The 13,667-nt window shown below is 42.4% G+C and overlaps 1 protein-coding gene and 1 long non-coding RNA gene across 8 annotated transcripts in view; one reads left to right on the top strand and one right to left on the bottom strand.

Moving 5' to 3' along the window:
- The window catches only part of TBX4 (T-box transcription factor 4), a 118,271-nt gene extending 109,524 nt beyond the window's left edge, over positions 1–8,747 (top strand). For all 4 annotated transcript variants that reach the window (XM_044994193.1, XM_044994196.1, XM_044994194.1 and 1 more), the window contains 3 exons: positions 3,217–3,305; positions 3,731–3,972; positions 6,287–8,747. In XM_044994193.1, the coding sequence (XP_044850128.1) occupies positions 3,217–3,305; positions 3,731–3,972; positions 6,287–6,912 (957 nt within the window). In that variant the 3' untranslated portion in view covers positions 6,913–8,747. The remainder of the gene's footprint in view (positions 1–3,216; positions 3,306–3,730; positions 3,973–6,286) is intronic.
- The window catches only part of LOC123353225, a 40,466-nt gene that overhangs the window by 26,432 nt on the left and 367 nt on the right, over positions 1–13,667 (bottom strand). The window contains exons 2-6 of one of the 4 annotated variants that reach the window (XR_006574435.1): positions 11,412–11,506; positions 10,006–10,122; positions 6,833–6,921; positions 5,795–5,852; positions 3,725–3,959 (exon numbers count right to left, since the gene is read on the bottom strand). This is a non-coding gene — a long non-coding RNA (uncharacterized LOC123353225). Of the gene's footprint in view, positions 1–3,724; positions 3,960–5,794; positions 5,853–6,832; positions 6,922–10,005; positions 10,123–11,407; positions 11,507–13,667 lie in introns of all 4 variants that reach the window. The other 3 variants (XR_006574437.1, XR_006574434.1, XR_006574436.1) reach the window with 3 other exon arrangements.

Genomic DNA, 13,667 nt, shown 5'->3' on the forward strand with positions numbered 1-13,667 from the left:
GAAGCAGAAAAATTAAAGGAGTGTGGGAAAAACCCTGATAAGCCTCAAGTGTTCTGTGTGAGGGCGGGGAAGAGGAGGCAATATAGAAAGACCAACTAGCAAGTGTGAACTGCCAGCCCTAATGCGAGTGAGGCCATCACTGATGAAAGCTTTATGGCCTTGCACTTCACAGTTGTTGAGCATTCAGTCACTATTTCTTAGATATTTTTTATTTCCTTGGTATCTTGTTACATGTGAACCACATGAGAGGCGCTCCCGAGGCCTGGGATGGCGCAATGAACCTGGCGATTACGCCTACTGGAGTTGTGCCATTGACTAAGCAGCAGCAGGCCCTTTACCATTGTTTTATATGGCTGGGTTTCAGTGTCTCTCTCTCTCTCACACACACACACCCACCCACCCCTGCTAGCCGGGTGTTGTATTGTTCCGTGAGGAAACATTTAAGGTACTGGCATGAAAGTTACTGCCAGATGGCTTTGGGGCAAACCCCTCTCTGCTCAGCCTGTGGGTAAAAGTTTCAAACCCCCCATCCCACCCCACCCCCAGTGGCAGGGCAAGTGATTGGGGCTTGCAGTGTGTCAGAAACCAGTCCAAGTCCAAACATCTACACGACTATTTTTAGCTCTGCAGCATGAGCCCAAGTCAGTTGACATGGGTTCTGAGGGGGGTGTGTGTGCGCATCCTAAGTTACAATGGTGTAAACCCAGGGAAGCAGGGCCTGTGCAACCATTTAGCGACCTAAGTGGTCGCCTAGGGTGCTAGGATTTGGGGAGGGTGGCATTTTCTTCAGCGGCAGCCGGATCTTCAGCCACCAGCGGCATTTAGGCGGAGGGAGCTGGGGCAGGGGAGCGCGGGGAGGGCTGCCTGCAGCAAGTGGGTGGGGGGAGGCGGCACGCAGGGGAACGTGAAGCAGCGACGGCGTGCTTGGAAAGGAGGCGGAGCAGGGGTGAACCTAAGCTGAGTGGCGTCGCAAGCTTGGGAGGCGGGAGAAGTGAAGCAGCGACAGCATGCTCAGGAAGGAGGCGGGGTAGAGGTGAGCTGGGGCGGTGGGGGGGGGATGCTGAGCTGCCGTAGGGGGCGTGCCTCAGGGGACGGGGCAGGGCGCAAGGTGGAAGTTTCGCTTAGGGCGCGAAACATCTTTGCACCCGCCCTGCAGGGAAGGCAATAGAGTTATTTTGGGTTTGGGGGAGAGCTAGCTCAGTGGTTTGAGCATTGGCCTGCTGAACCCAGAGTTGTGAGTTCAATCCTTGAGCGGGGCCACTTAGGGATCTGGGGCAAAAAATCTGTCTGGGGATTGGTCCTGCTTTGAGCAGGGGGTTGGACTAGATACCTCCTCAGGACCCTTCCAACCCTGATATTCTATGATTTAACAGCTCCCAGACTGGTTCATTTTTTTCATCAAAGCCTTGTTTTCACACACATCGTTGGCAAATCCAGGTTATGATCATTTTTAATTAAGTTAAAGTTGTGGCTTTGCTGCCATTGAACTACGTGGGGGCAGAAGCATGCCTTTGTAAGCCTCAATCTACTTGCTGGTGGTTATGGTTTTAGCAACCAGAGCAAAAAAATGTGAAAAACAGCCAGCTTGTGTAGCACTTACTTCTAGTGCTCCTGCCTGAAAGAACTGAACTATATGGAGTGTGGTGTTTTTCTAAAAGTTCAAGTGATTCCTGTAACTCATAGAGGTGCTGAGCCAAACAACTAACAGCAGTGACAAGACTTGAGCTATAAAGGTGCAAGTGCTTGGGTGTAATAAGGTTGTATGTATCACCTGGCGTTTCGTCATCAAGTGTGAGTTTACAAAGTAAGCCTGAGTGGGGTCACCAAGGAAAATGCCAGGTGCTGTAAGACGTAGGTTAGGTGACTTCATAGCTAGTGAAACACCATTAGAATAAATTACCAGGGAAGATAATGCTGGTGGAATTGCAGTCACTTCATGTCGTTCACTCAGCTGTCAGTCTTAAAGAGCTGGTCTAGCACAACCACAGGCTGCTTGATGAACGAACGTTTAAGGCTTGTATTACAGCAGTGTAGAGGCCCGTCTGACCTTCAGCTATGGCTTTCTGTGTTCCTTTCCCCAGAGGTGGGCTTGGGCCAGCACTGTGCTATGGGCGATGCCCTTTTTCCTGAGACGTAAAACGGAGGTCCTGATCATTTCTGAGCCTTAATGCTGCCATAGCACTCGTCGCATGGGTAGGGAGAAAAGAGTGAGCACCTTTGGTAACTCTAGTCTGTTTCCATAAAAAAAAGCTTCCTGTAGCTCCTCTTGGTTGGGTAGTGGTGCTGTACACGTGTTAGATCCCAGGGTATGTTTCTGCGTAATTGCATTACAGGGTGGGTGAAATGACTTCTGTGTACATATAGTTTCTAAAAGAGACATGAAGTTAGTACTAAGGTCTTAAGGGGATTTAATGGATCGGCTCTGCTTTTTCTACGTAGCTGAGTGTTAATGTGAAATTTTCCAGCTTCTGAAGCCCTTCCCATATTCTCCACAAAAATCATTTGTTAAAAGAGACTGTAGTTTAGAGAATTCCCTGCAACACAACACTCTTTTCTATGACTTTTGTGGGCAGTTTCAAGTGTGTGTTTAGAAGGGAATGAGAGAAGAGGCTTGTTTATTTGTGGTTTTAGAGGCGTGACACTAATGAATATTTTTTAAATGAAATTTTACACACAGCCCCGTAACTTCCCTTCGTGTGTGTTTGTTTATTTGCAAAATTTTCATGAAGTTATAGAAATCGATCTCAGGCTGAGGGGTTTGGCTCACTGTGGTGGACTTAGACTAGTGTATTTCTGGGTAATAGTGACTATAAAGCAGTAGTAATTCTTCTCAGCCATAAGGGAAGGGGCTAGAAGACGATGGGTTATGCGAGCACTGCATAAAAACCGCCAGGCCTAACTGAGTTCAGCACGAACTGGGCTCTTATCTCAAGCCCAAACCACCTCCCTGGAAGATAAAATAAAAAAGGCCTGGTGGGAAAGTTGAGCTCTAGCACCAAACTTTGCAGCTCAGGCCTCTCTGACTTTCAACTGATCCCCCACCTTCCGCTGTAGCATCTTTAGGTGCCTGAAGCTGTGCAGGAAATAGACCCTGAAGGCCCCTGGATGATGCTTTTTGACATGAATCTTTTCAAATCTACAAACCTAGTCCCCCAACCATGTGGTTCTGATACACTATTCACTGACTGACTCCTGTTTTGTTTCATTCTTTTAAAGATAACCCAGCTGAAAATTGAAAACAACCCATTTGCCAAGGGCTTCAGGGGAAGCGATGACAGCGATTTGCGTGTGGCACGGCTACAAAGGTGTGGCTAAAAAGAGCAATGAGATGCAGCTGTTTAGAATCTAGTTCTAAGCTCTGCCGTCAGAGGGCATTGATGCAATGCATGTGCGTGTGTGTGTATTAAATGCAATCCAACAATCTATGGTAACAGGGCTTTGGGTGAGCACATGTGGGCTTGTGAGTAGGAGCAAGGAGCTCCCGTGTTCTAAGCCTAGCATGGCCACCAATGTGCACACGTCTCACCCACTCTGCGGCTCAAGCTGCGATAGTTGTTATAATACGCACCTGCCACCACACAGTGGTTGTGAAACTTAGTTAATTTTTTTTTTCAGTGAAGTGCCTTGAAATCCTTTGCTGCAAGGTGCTATAGGAATGCTAAAGTAGTAGTATTTTGTCCTGTAAGGGCTGACTGCTATCTAACTAGTAAATAACTTTTCTCACCTGCAGCAAAGAATATCCAGTGATTTCCAAAAGCATCATGAGGCAGAGGTTGGTTTCCACTCACGGCCAGCTTTCAACAAAAACAGATGTCAACCCACTCCATGGGAATCACCAGACCCTTCAGCATTATCAGTACGAGAATGGTGCTCATATGCCATTTGCTGCTTCGGATACTCAAGATCTACCACTCAACACCTTCACAGCACAGAGAGATTCAGGGCTCTTTTATCACTGCCTGAAAAGAAGAGGTAACAGACCTTTTATAGATCTTCCTCCATATACAAAACAAAACACCCTAGTAGATTCTTTGGCACCTTTTCCTGTCTCAGTAGGGCCAGGAGCGCTGTGCTGGTCTATTGCAAAGCACTGGTGGAACTTCTCATAGGATAGTATCAGAGGGGTAGCCGTGTTAGTCTGGATCTGTAAAAGCAGCAGAGAGTCCTGTGGCACCTTATAGACTAACAGACGTTTTGGAGCATGAGCTTTCGTGGGATGCATCTGATGAAGTGGGTATTCACCCACGAAAGCTCATGCTCCAAAACGTCTGTTAGTCTATAAGGTGCCACAGGACTCTTTGCTGCTTTTTCTGATTGGATAGTATTTTGAGCACAATCCTTCAAGGTGCTCTGCACCTGTTGCCTTCATTGCAAGTTATGAATGCTCACTGGTTTGCCTTGTAGGATCAGGCCCTGAGAACAATGCTAAGGAAAGTGATAGTTTGGATGTCAACATTCACGATACAATATTTTACATGTAGGAAATTCAAGTACTAAATTATCTGAGCTCAAAATATATCCGACAAGCAAATTCATTGGTACTCTAAATCTGTACATGAAGTTGCCATTTGTCTATGCACTTTAAACGTGTTCAGTGAAGCGAAAGGAGAATCTAAAAACAACTATTATGACACACTAGGGGCTCAGCTACCACCTTTACTCACACTGAGTAGTCCGTGTGAATAGTCTCACGGAAGGAAACACAGTACTACTCATGGAATTTATTCATGTCATCAGAAAGGTAACAGGCTATTGCCATAAGTGATTTATTATAGATCAGTGCCACAGTGGTTATGGTACTTTACAAAGTCTCATTTGCCATCTTAAAGAGCCTGATCCAAAGCCCACTGCAATCAGTGCAAGTCTTTCCACTGATCCAGTGGGCTGGGGATTAGCTAAGTCCTGATCCTGCAAACACTATTGAGAGTAATAATAATTAATAGGAGATATACCAATCTCCTAGAACTGGAAGGGACCTTGAAAGGTCATTGAGTCCAGCCCCCTGCCTTCACTAGCAGGACCAAGTACTGATTTTTGCCCCAGATCCCTAAATGGCCCCCTCAAGGCTTGAACTCACAACCCTGGGTTTAGCAGGCCAATGCTCTAACCACTGAGCTATCCCTAGTGCTTACTACCCTATAGTCCCCTCAAAAAAAGACCAACTCAGGCCCTAAACAAGAGCACACAAGCAAGCAAAGCAGATCATCATGGCATGTGTCTAAAGGAGTGAGATCATGTTGGTAAATTATACATTCAATTACAAACAGTTACATGTGTATATTCTTAATCAGAAAGTATATTCAACTGAGGCCTGATCCTGAAATGTGCTGAGCTCCTCCAACTGCCAGTGAGATTATGAGGAGTTGTACATCTCAGCACTTTTCAGAATCAAGCCTTTAGTAAGTTTGTTAACGTCTGTCTATTTTTGATTACAGAAGCTCGCTGTAGACATTTTCTTTGCCCGCTGAGCCAGTTTTTAAATGTAACCAGCCTTTAAGTACACACTGCTCCCTTCAGACCAGTATCAGATGAGATCATGTCAGATTCTTTTGTTTTTAAGTTGCCGAGAAAAATCCTTATACTATCATGTCTCATTTGCTGCTAATTAATCTCAGCCTTGGTGAAGACACAGGTAATAAGAACTGCAATGCAAAACTTTAATAATAGCAATCCGCTGGTAGAGTTGCTGCTTCTCCTACAGTAAATAATAGTTCCTAATGATAGAATGCTGGTAAACAACATACAAAGTCAACTGAAAGAGACAGCTTCTCTAGCACATAGCAGAAATCCTTACCAGAGCACTCTCCCTTGGTTTTATCTTGAAATATTTCTGCAGCCCTTGACATGAATACCTGGTAAATGTATAGTAATTTTTGTGAGGACAGGAAGAAAGGTTGCGATAAGACATTTTAAAAGACTTCTTGAATTTGTCAAAAGAGTCGTGGTCCTCAGTTATCTGGATGAATGAAAAGTAATCTCTGGCTGTAAAAGTAGTAGCCCAGATCACTTATTTAAGCTGATAAACGTAGCCGAAAAAGGCTTTAAGGCTGATTGGATTAGACTAACATTAACAGTGTAATGCCTTTTTAATATTAAATATTGTTTTTCAAAATGAAGTAGCTTAACTGGATTAGCCTGAATAACAATGCAAGTAACCTAGTAAAATGACTGTAAGATTCACATGCTTTTAATGTGAATCCATAAGCTTTTCGAGGGCTTGACAATGTAATGTTAAATGCTGTTACACTGGAAACCTTTCCCTAAATGCTTATTTCTTTGTTTACAGAAAGTGCTCGGCATTTAGACCTGCCCTGCAAACGCTCCTATCTGGAAGCCTCCTCTTCTGTAGGAGAAGATCATTATTTTCGTTCGCCACCTCCCTATGACCAGCAAATGTTAAGTCCTTCCTATTGCAGTGAGGTGACACCTAGGGAAGCTTGTATGTACTCAGGTTCTGGGGCTGAAATCGCAGGTGTCTCAACAGTCGATGACTTGCCGCCTCCTCCCCCTCCCCCTTTGAGCTGCAATATGTGGACTTCTGTTGCACCTTACACCAGCTACAGCGTTCAGACAATGGAAACTGTGCCTTATCAGCCTTTCCCTGCTCATTTTACTACCACCACCATGATGCCAAGACTCCCCTCTATCACAAGTCAAAGCTCACAGCCACCAGGAAATAGCCCCTTCAGTGTCTACAATCAGCTGTCACAGTCTCAGGTTCGGGAGCGAGTTCCTCCTTCATCCTTCCCGAGGGAAAGAGTGCACCCATCTGTTTGTGAGAGGAAGCCCCCATCTCCGCACTTAAACACGGCAAACGAATTTCTGTACTCACAAAGCTTTTCACTCTCGAGGGAATCTTCATTACCGTACCATTCAGGAATGGGGACTGTGGAAAACTGGACTGATGGATGATTCTAATATCTAAGTAACAAAACAGCTAGTTTTACTGCTCCTGAACAACGTTACTTCAGTGTTAATTCCTGGGGGTAACTTGCATTTCAGTGAAACCTACACACATGTACAATTCCAAAGGGGTGTGTGTGTGTATGAGGCATTTGTATGTTTACACATAGACAATTCGGTACAAAGTAACTCTTGGCTCAATGGCCTGGATTCACCAATCTCTTCTAAATTAATTCAGTCCTACTGGCCCCATAAGAACCGTCCGAATGACTAAAATGTGATGTGGCTGGTCCTTTTCCTTTGTTTAAAACAGCAGATTTTTGGGGAAATTATTACCCTTAATTTGTGTGGCTCATGGAGTCATAGAGCCATAACAATTAGAGACAAAACCATCCATTATAGTCCAATGTCTGCAAGTCATAGGGCTTTTAATCTAGGACTGTTTCTATCCTCAGCAGTGGATAAGCATTATTAGCCCACTTATAGCTGAGGAAGCAGAATCTCAGTGAAGTGACTTGCCCTGAGGCTGCATACGCAACAAGCCCATGTCATCTGATTCCTTGCAGTATAGTGGCTTGAGATTTGTCCAGTCTTGTTTTAAATGGCTCTAGAAATGGGGTTTCCATCATTCCCCTTGGGGAACACTATTTCACAGTGCAATAGTCCCTAAATACTCATTTTCTTTGCACTGAACTGAAGGGAGTTGTTTTCAGGATGGTGGAGACAGTGAACCAATTTCCGCCCCCTCCCCCACTTTTAATTAAAGTGATCAGCTTTTGCAATGGACAAAAGTATCAGTGGAGGTGTGAAAAGCTGTGACCAATATATTTGTTGCTAATATTTTTACTGTGGAATTATTTCCAGGTGACAAATGGATGGATACCTCCTTCAATGATCAAAGGCCTGCAAGAATTCATTCATCAAAAACAAACAAACAAAAAAACCCAGCCATTATGAGAAATGGACACTTAGAGGGGAAATTCTGCATTCTTTATTAAACAAAACTCCCACTGATTTCAAGTGAATAGTTTTGTTGGGAAGTAATTGCATCTTTCTCTGTATATACCACACATTAGGTCTCCAGTCCTATGCAGGACCACCAGCTGTTATTCATAGAACAAATAGAAGGATACATAGAAATAATAGTGGGAGTTTGGTTCAATTAAGGAGTATGGAATTTGACCTTAATAATTTTGTCCTGTTTGCCAAGCAATCAATGAATAGGTGGAGGGCTAAAGAAATTTTAAAAAGTTGCTCCTGCTCTTTGCTGAATCCATTCCAATGAGGAGAGATTGATGAAGATGATGTTTAAGCTAGAGAAGCCCAAGGACACTGAAGTGAAGGTTATTTTTAGCTAGGACATTCATATATACCCCATTCAACAGACAGTACGTGTGGATTTTGTAATCAGATTTGGGAAATCACTACAATTTTTGCATGCTGAATAGCTATTTATATATATAAATATAAAAAATATATATCACAAATGCAGGCCACCTGTCCAATTCAGCTTTGCTTTTTACAAATGAAATACTTAATAAAAATGAATGTTGAAAGGGTGTTTTTTTTTTTTGAAAGACATCTATTTAAGATTTTTTTTAATTACACACTTGCTGTAAAAACTAAGAATTGGTTAGACAAAAGACATATATACCACAAATGAAACCACATTAGATACAGGTGGTGTGGACTTTTTAAATGTTTTGTTACATAGCATGGACATTTTATTTTACATATCAGAACATAAAGCCATTTTATTACTATAAACTGTCTCTGGGTGCATTTCAATAATTGGTATAAAATGTGCGGTGGTGAGTCATTGGACATCTGATCTTTCCCTCTGTCCTAATATAAATCGTACTCTTTCCCAGGCTGCATGCTTGACCTTTTTACCAGCTCACAGCCACTCAGTAATATTTTAAATGCCTATTTCAAGGTTTTTTGTTGTTTTTGTTTTTAAATTGAGACACTCAAGCTCTAGAAACAACGAGCTGATAGTGATAGACCATGTGGCAAAGCACTCATGTTGAGGAGGAGAAGAATCCTTACCCTGCATGCAAAATAAAAGCACCAAAATGGTGTATCTTTACATTTTCACATGTTTAAATGGCATTTATAATTAAAAGCAACATCTCAAGACTTAAGGGGGAAAAAAGGTAACAGAGGTATCACTGGACATAGGCTGAAGTGAACATTTTCATTTGTCATAGTGACAGTGAGTCAACATTAGAAGAGACTGGTGCTGCCACCCCTTCCTAAAATTTATGAGGCCATGAGCCTACAGTCCCAGTGACCATCTATTCTGGATTCTTTTGCCTGTTTTACAAATTTTATATATCTCAATAGAGATATATCTATATAGAGATTAGATACATCATCTCCTTTTCTTTTGGTAGAAATAGTGCCCTTCCCCTGAACAGTTGGCCTGTCCAGTTACATGCCTTCTGTTACATTCAATGCACTGTGGCTTCTTGTAAAGGATTTGAACAAATAGCCCTCTCAGTGTGCTACTGTGCTGGGGAATGGGGTACAAGATTACCTGAGGTTGAAAAGTCCTACAATATTTGGAAGATGAGCAGTGTGGGACTAATGCTTTCAGACTTCTTGCGTAGGGGCTTACATTAAAGCAAACATTGAGAGGGATTGGAAAAAAGGTGGATACTGTTGTTCATTGAGACATTACTAACCTATGCATAACACCCAAGACTATCAATGGAAGTACATTTTTGTAAAGGTTGGGGTCCAAATGTGATGTTGAAGCAAGTTGGGCTGAGTTACACTGCCTTGAACAGTGCTCATGCCAACTCTGAATTTGGCCCTCACTCTAAATATATTCGTATTACTTACTTAGTCTACAAATTGATACAAATGTCAGAAATTAAACAAGCTAAAATTAATTCATGCCAAAAAAACACTGGTCTGGGATCACTGGCAGCTCGCATACTTGACAGAGGCCTAAAGCTGGAATAACGGGGGTGTTTTTGGCATATACACACACACAATGTTTTTTTTCCAGGCTCAAATGCGTCTCTACAGTTTGGAAGATTTGGGCCTCTCTGTCTTAATTTATGATGTCATTAAATAATTCTTTTTGCAGCTTACATAGAAAAAATGGGTTTTTTTGAAGATGAGAACTCCTCTGGTGGGATGGTTAGAGTGGAACATTCCATTAGGAGGAAAAGCCATCTCTTCATTAGCCAGTCGAGATTCCCTACTGGTCTGTGAACAGCAAGAGATGACAATTTTAGAAAATAAGGGCCTGATCCAGGGAGGTGCTCAGTACCTCCTATAACATGCTGAATTTGTTTGAATGCCAGGTGGGAAGAAAGTACTGAGACTTTGCTGGATGGAACTCTAAGAGTGCTTGAAGATTTCAGGGAAATCGCAGCATGGCCAACTTGCTGGTGAGGAAAGTACGGATTGAAAATGTATCTCCTCTCCACAAGCTACATCGTCAATTTATTAAAAAGGGGGGGAACATGGGGAACACTAAGCCAAAGGGTCCCATTCAATAAAGAATGTATATTAATCTTAGCAAGACACTGTCATGCGAGAGTCAGGGGCCATTGTGTCTCTTTTGGAAAGAATCAAGTTGTGGAGTCAGATAAGAATCAAATGGAATCTAAAACACACCTTTTCTGACTTCTTTAGGGATCAGCCTCTCATGCTTAGCGGTGGATTTTGCATCCTAGTTCTGCTTTTTGTTTTAAGATTGTAAGCAGATAGCCAGCTGTAAGAGGAGTACCAGGTGAGTGGAAAGGGAGTGATGTCACTAAGAAGTGGGAACTATAAAGTGTCAGCATAATCTGGTTGCCATTTATCTTCAGCCTCAGGGATTGTACACCTGGAGAATTGCACTCATTTAACTTGAAGTGTGATTTTTAAACTGTTTTATTTAGTTAAATTAATGCAAAAGCCTGACACCATTATTGTGATTTAAACCAGGCTTATTTTGGTTTAGTTTAAGTCAATTAGGAACTTGTTTAAGATAAACCAAAATAACCCACTCAAATCAAAACAAGTATCCAGTAGAGCTGATTGTGACAAAAGTTGACAAAAATGAATTTTTTCCCCCTCAAAAATCTATCTGCGACGAGCAACAGGATTTTGCCCTAAAAAACCCCACAGCATTTTAAAAAATTGTTCTGCAATGAAAATAGTTCAATTTTTAGCTAAAAATTGATTTGGCAAAAAACCAAACTTTTAATCAGAAAACAGACATTTCCCACCAAAATTTCTATTTTTGCAAAAAAAAAAAAAGTATTTTTTGTCAAAACATTTTGAATGAAAAAATTTGACCAGCTGTAGTGACCATACAGGAATATGCACTGTCTTAACTAAACTGGTTTAATTAAACCAGTCCAAGACTGTGTGTAGACAACGCCTTAGACACTGCTCTTGTGGAGTTAAAGAAGCCTTTGCCAAAACCCTTCATAGAGAACAGCAGGCAAAGAACAACAAGTTTTTTTGTGTATATGATACTCCAAACAAAAATAAATCCTACTTACATGAATTGAATCCATTGCCAGAAGGGACCACTGTGATCATCCGGTCTGTCTTCAAGTTCAAGATTGGACATTGTTCCTTTTGAACTAGAGCATATCTTAAAGAAAAACAAAGTTTAAAAGTTGATTTAAAAGTTGCCATTGACAGAGAATCTACCTTGTTTCTTGGTTAACTGTTCCAAGGTTTACTCACTTAAAAATGTACATCTTATTTCCAGTCTGATGAATGTGTCTAGCTTCAACTTGCAGCCAGAGAATATCCCACCTTTAAGTGCTTGGCAGATATAAAAGCCTTAGGGCCCAGTCTTTCTTCCACTGAAGTCACTGAGAAAGCTCCCATAGACTGACTTCAGTATGGCATGAAAATAAAAAGGAAGAGCCTGATCAACAAGCCCAAGCCCGTATCTTTCACGGAGGCGCTAGCCCTGGGATGCGCAGTAGGACATTGACACGCTAGGCACAGGGTATAAGGCCTTTGGTGAAGGGCAAAATCACACCCTGCTATGTATAATTACAGATAACTCATTTTCATTGCAGCTGTCTTTTTGTTAATGGGGTTTACACACACAGCAAAACCCTGAACTTAAATCAGTTTACTGCATATAAATAAAAATAATAAAAGTGCCCAATACCCAAAAAAGAGTAGCCTCAAGCATTGATACAAATATTACAACTCCTGGAGAACACCTAGAATAAATCTGAGAACACCTCAAGCAACTTATTTCAGCCTGAAAATATAGAGCAGGTCTCCACAAGACATAAGGAATCAATCAGGAGACATCCTGGAAAGGTGATGAACTTGCACTGTGTAGCTAAAGTAATGGGAACCAGTCAGCATGGAATGGTAAAGGTGACAGCTACTAAGCAACTGGATACAGAAGAGAATGGAAGTGGGGATTGGTAATCAATTCAATTTAAACAGGAGACCAAAGTACCACAGTGACTGTCTTAGCTGATTAGCCATCTTTGTCCAAGGCTTCCTCAAAAGAGCCATGAAAGGTCAGGAAGTTAAAAATATCAGTGCCGCAGCCCTATAAACAGAGATTCTGTTTTATATGCATCACCATTCTTCCTTCCTGTCCTTTTAAAAAGCACCCAGTTTGAAGAGTCGTTTCCCCCTCCCCACCTGCCCAACCATTTATCATTATGAGAGAAAGTAGATCAGTGAGAAGCAGGAAAAACGTCCACTGAGATTTCTGTACAGTATCACTAAAGAGGACCAGATTTACATTTTACAGTTAAAACAAAGCACATGATCGTTACAAAAACCTTTGAGTGAGTTGTAGTTTTTCTACATTTCTCCCTCTGTAATGTGAAGGGAGGGGAGAAATTAACTATTTCCATAGCCGTTTCCTATGCATTTTAAGAGTCAGAAGCAGTCAGCGAAAGCAGGGTACGCAATGGTATGTGTTAAAAAAAAAAGGGAGGGGGCAAACCCTGTATCTGTACATATTATGCCAGAGTCTCTGTAAGGAAGTGGAACCAATGTGTTTCCACTGCTCAGGAAAGGGCACAAAATTCCCAACCCCTGCACAGAGGATCCACACATCATGGATCTGTGCTCTGGAGTATTTAGGGGAGAGGCAGGTGAGGATAACTGGTCATTCTCCCCAGCTGTGGAGTGGAGACACAGGAGTCATAGACTTTAAGGTCAGAAGGGACCATTATGATCATCTAGTCTGACCTCCTGCACAACACAGGCCACAAAATCTCACCCACCCACTCCTGTAATAAACCCCTAACCTATGCCTGAGCTATAAGTCCTCAAATCATGGTTTAAAGACTTCAAGGTGCAGAGAATCCTCCAGCAAGTGACCTGTGCCCCACGCTGCAAAGAAAGGCGAAACCCCCCCAGGGCCTCTGCCAATCTGCCCCGGAGGAAAATTCCTTCCTGACCCCAAATATGGCGATCAGCTAAACCCTGAGCATGTGGGCAAGACTCACCAGCCAGACACCCAGGAAACAATTCTCTGTAGTAACTCAGACCCTACCCCATCTAACATCCCATCACAGGCCATTGGGCATATTTACTGTTAATAGTCAAAGATCAATTGCCAAAATTAGGCTATCCCATCATACCATCCCCTCCATAAATGTATCAAGCTTAGTCTTGAAGCCAGATATGTCTTTTGCCCCCACTGCTCCCCTTGGAAGGCTGTTCCAGAACTTCACTCCTCTGATGGTTAGAAACCTTCGTCTAATTTCAAGTCTAAACTTCCTGATGGCCAGATTATATCCATTTGTTCTTGTGTCCACATT

The sequence above is a fragment of the Mauremys mutica genome, chromosome 19, assembly GCF_020497125.1.
Source record: "Mauremys mutica isolate MM-2020 ecotype Southern chromosome 19, ASM2049712v1, whole genome shotgun sequence".
In the NCBI taxonomy this organism is placed as follows: domain Eukaryota; kingdom Metazoa; phylum Chordata; order Testudines; family Geoemydidae; genus Mauremys; species Mauremys mutica.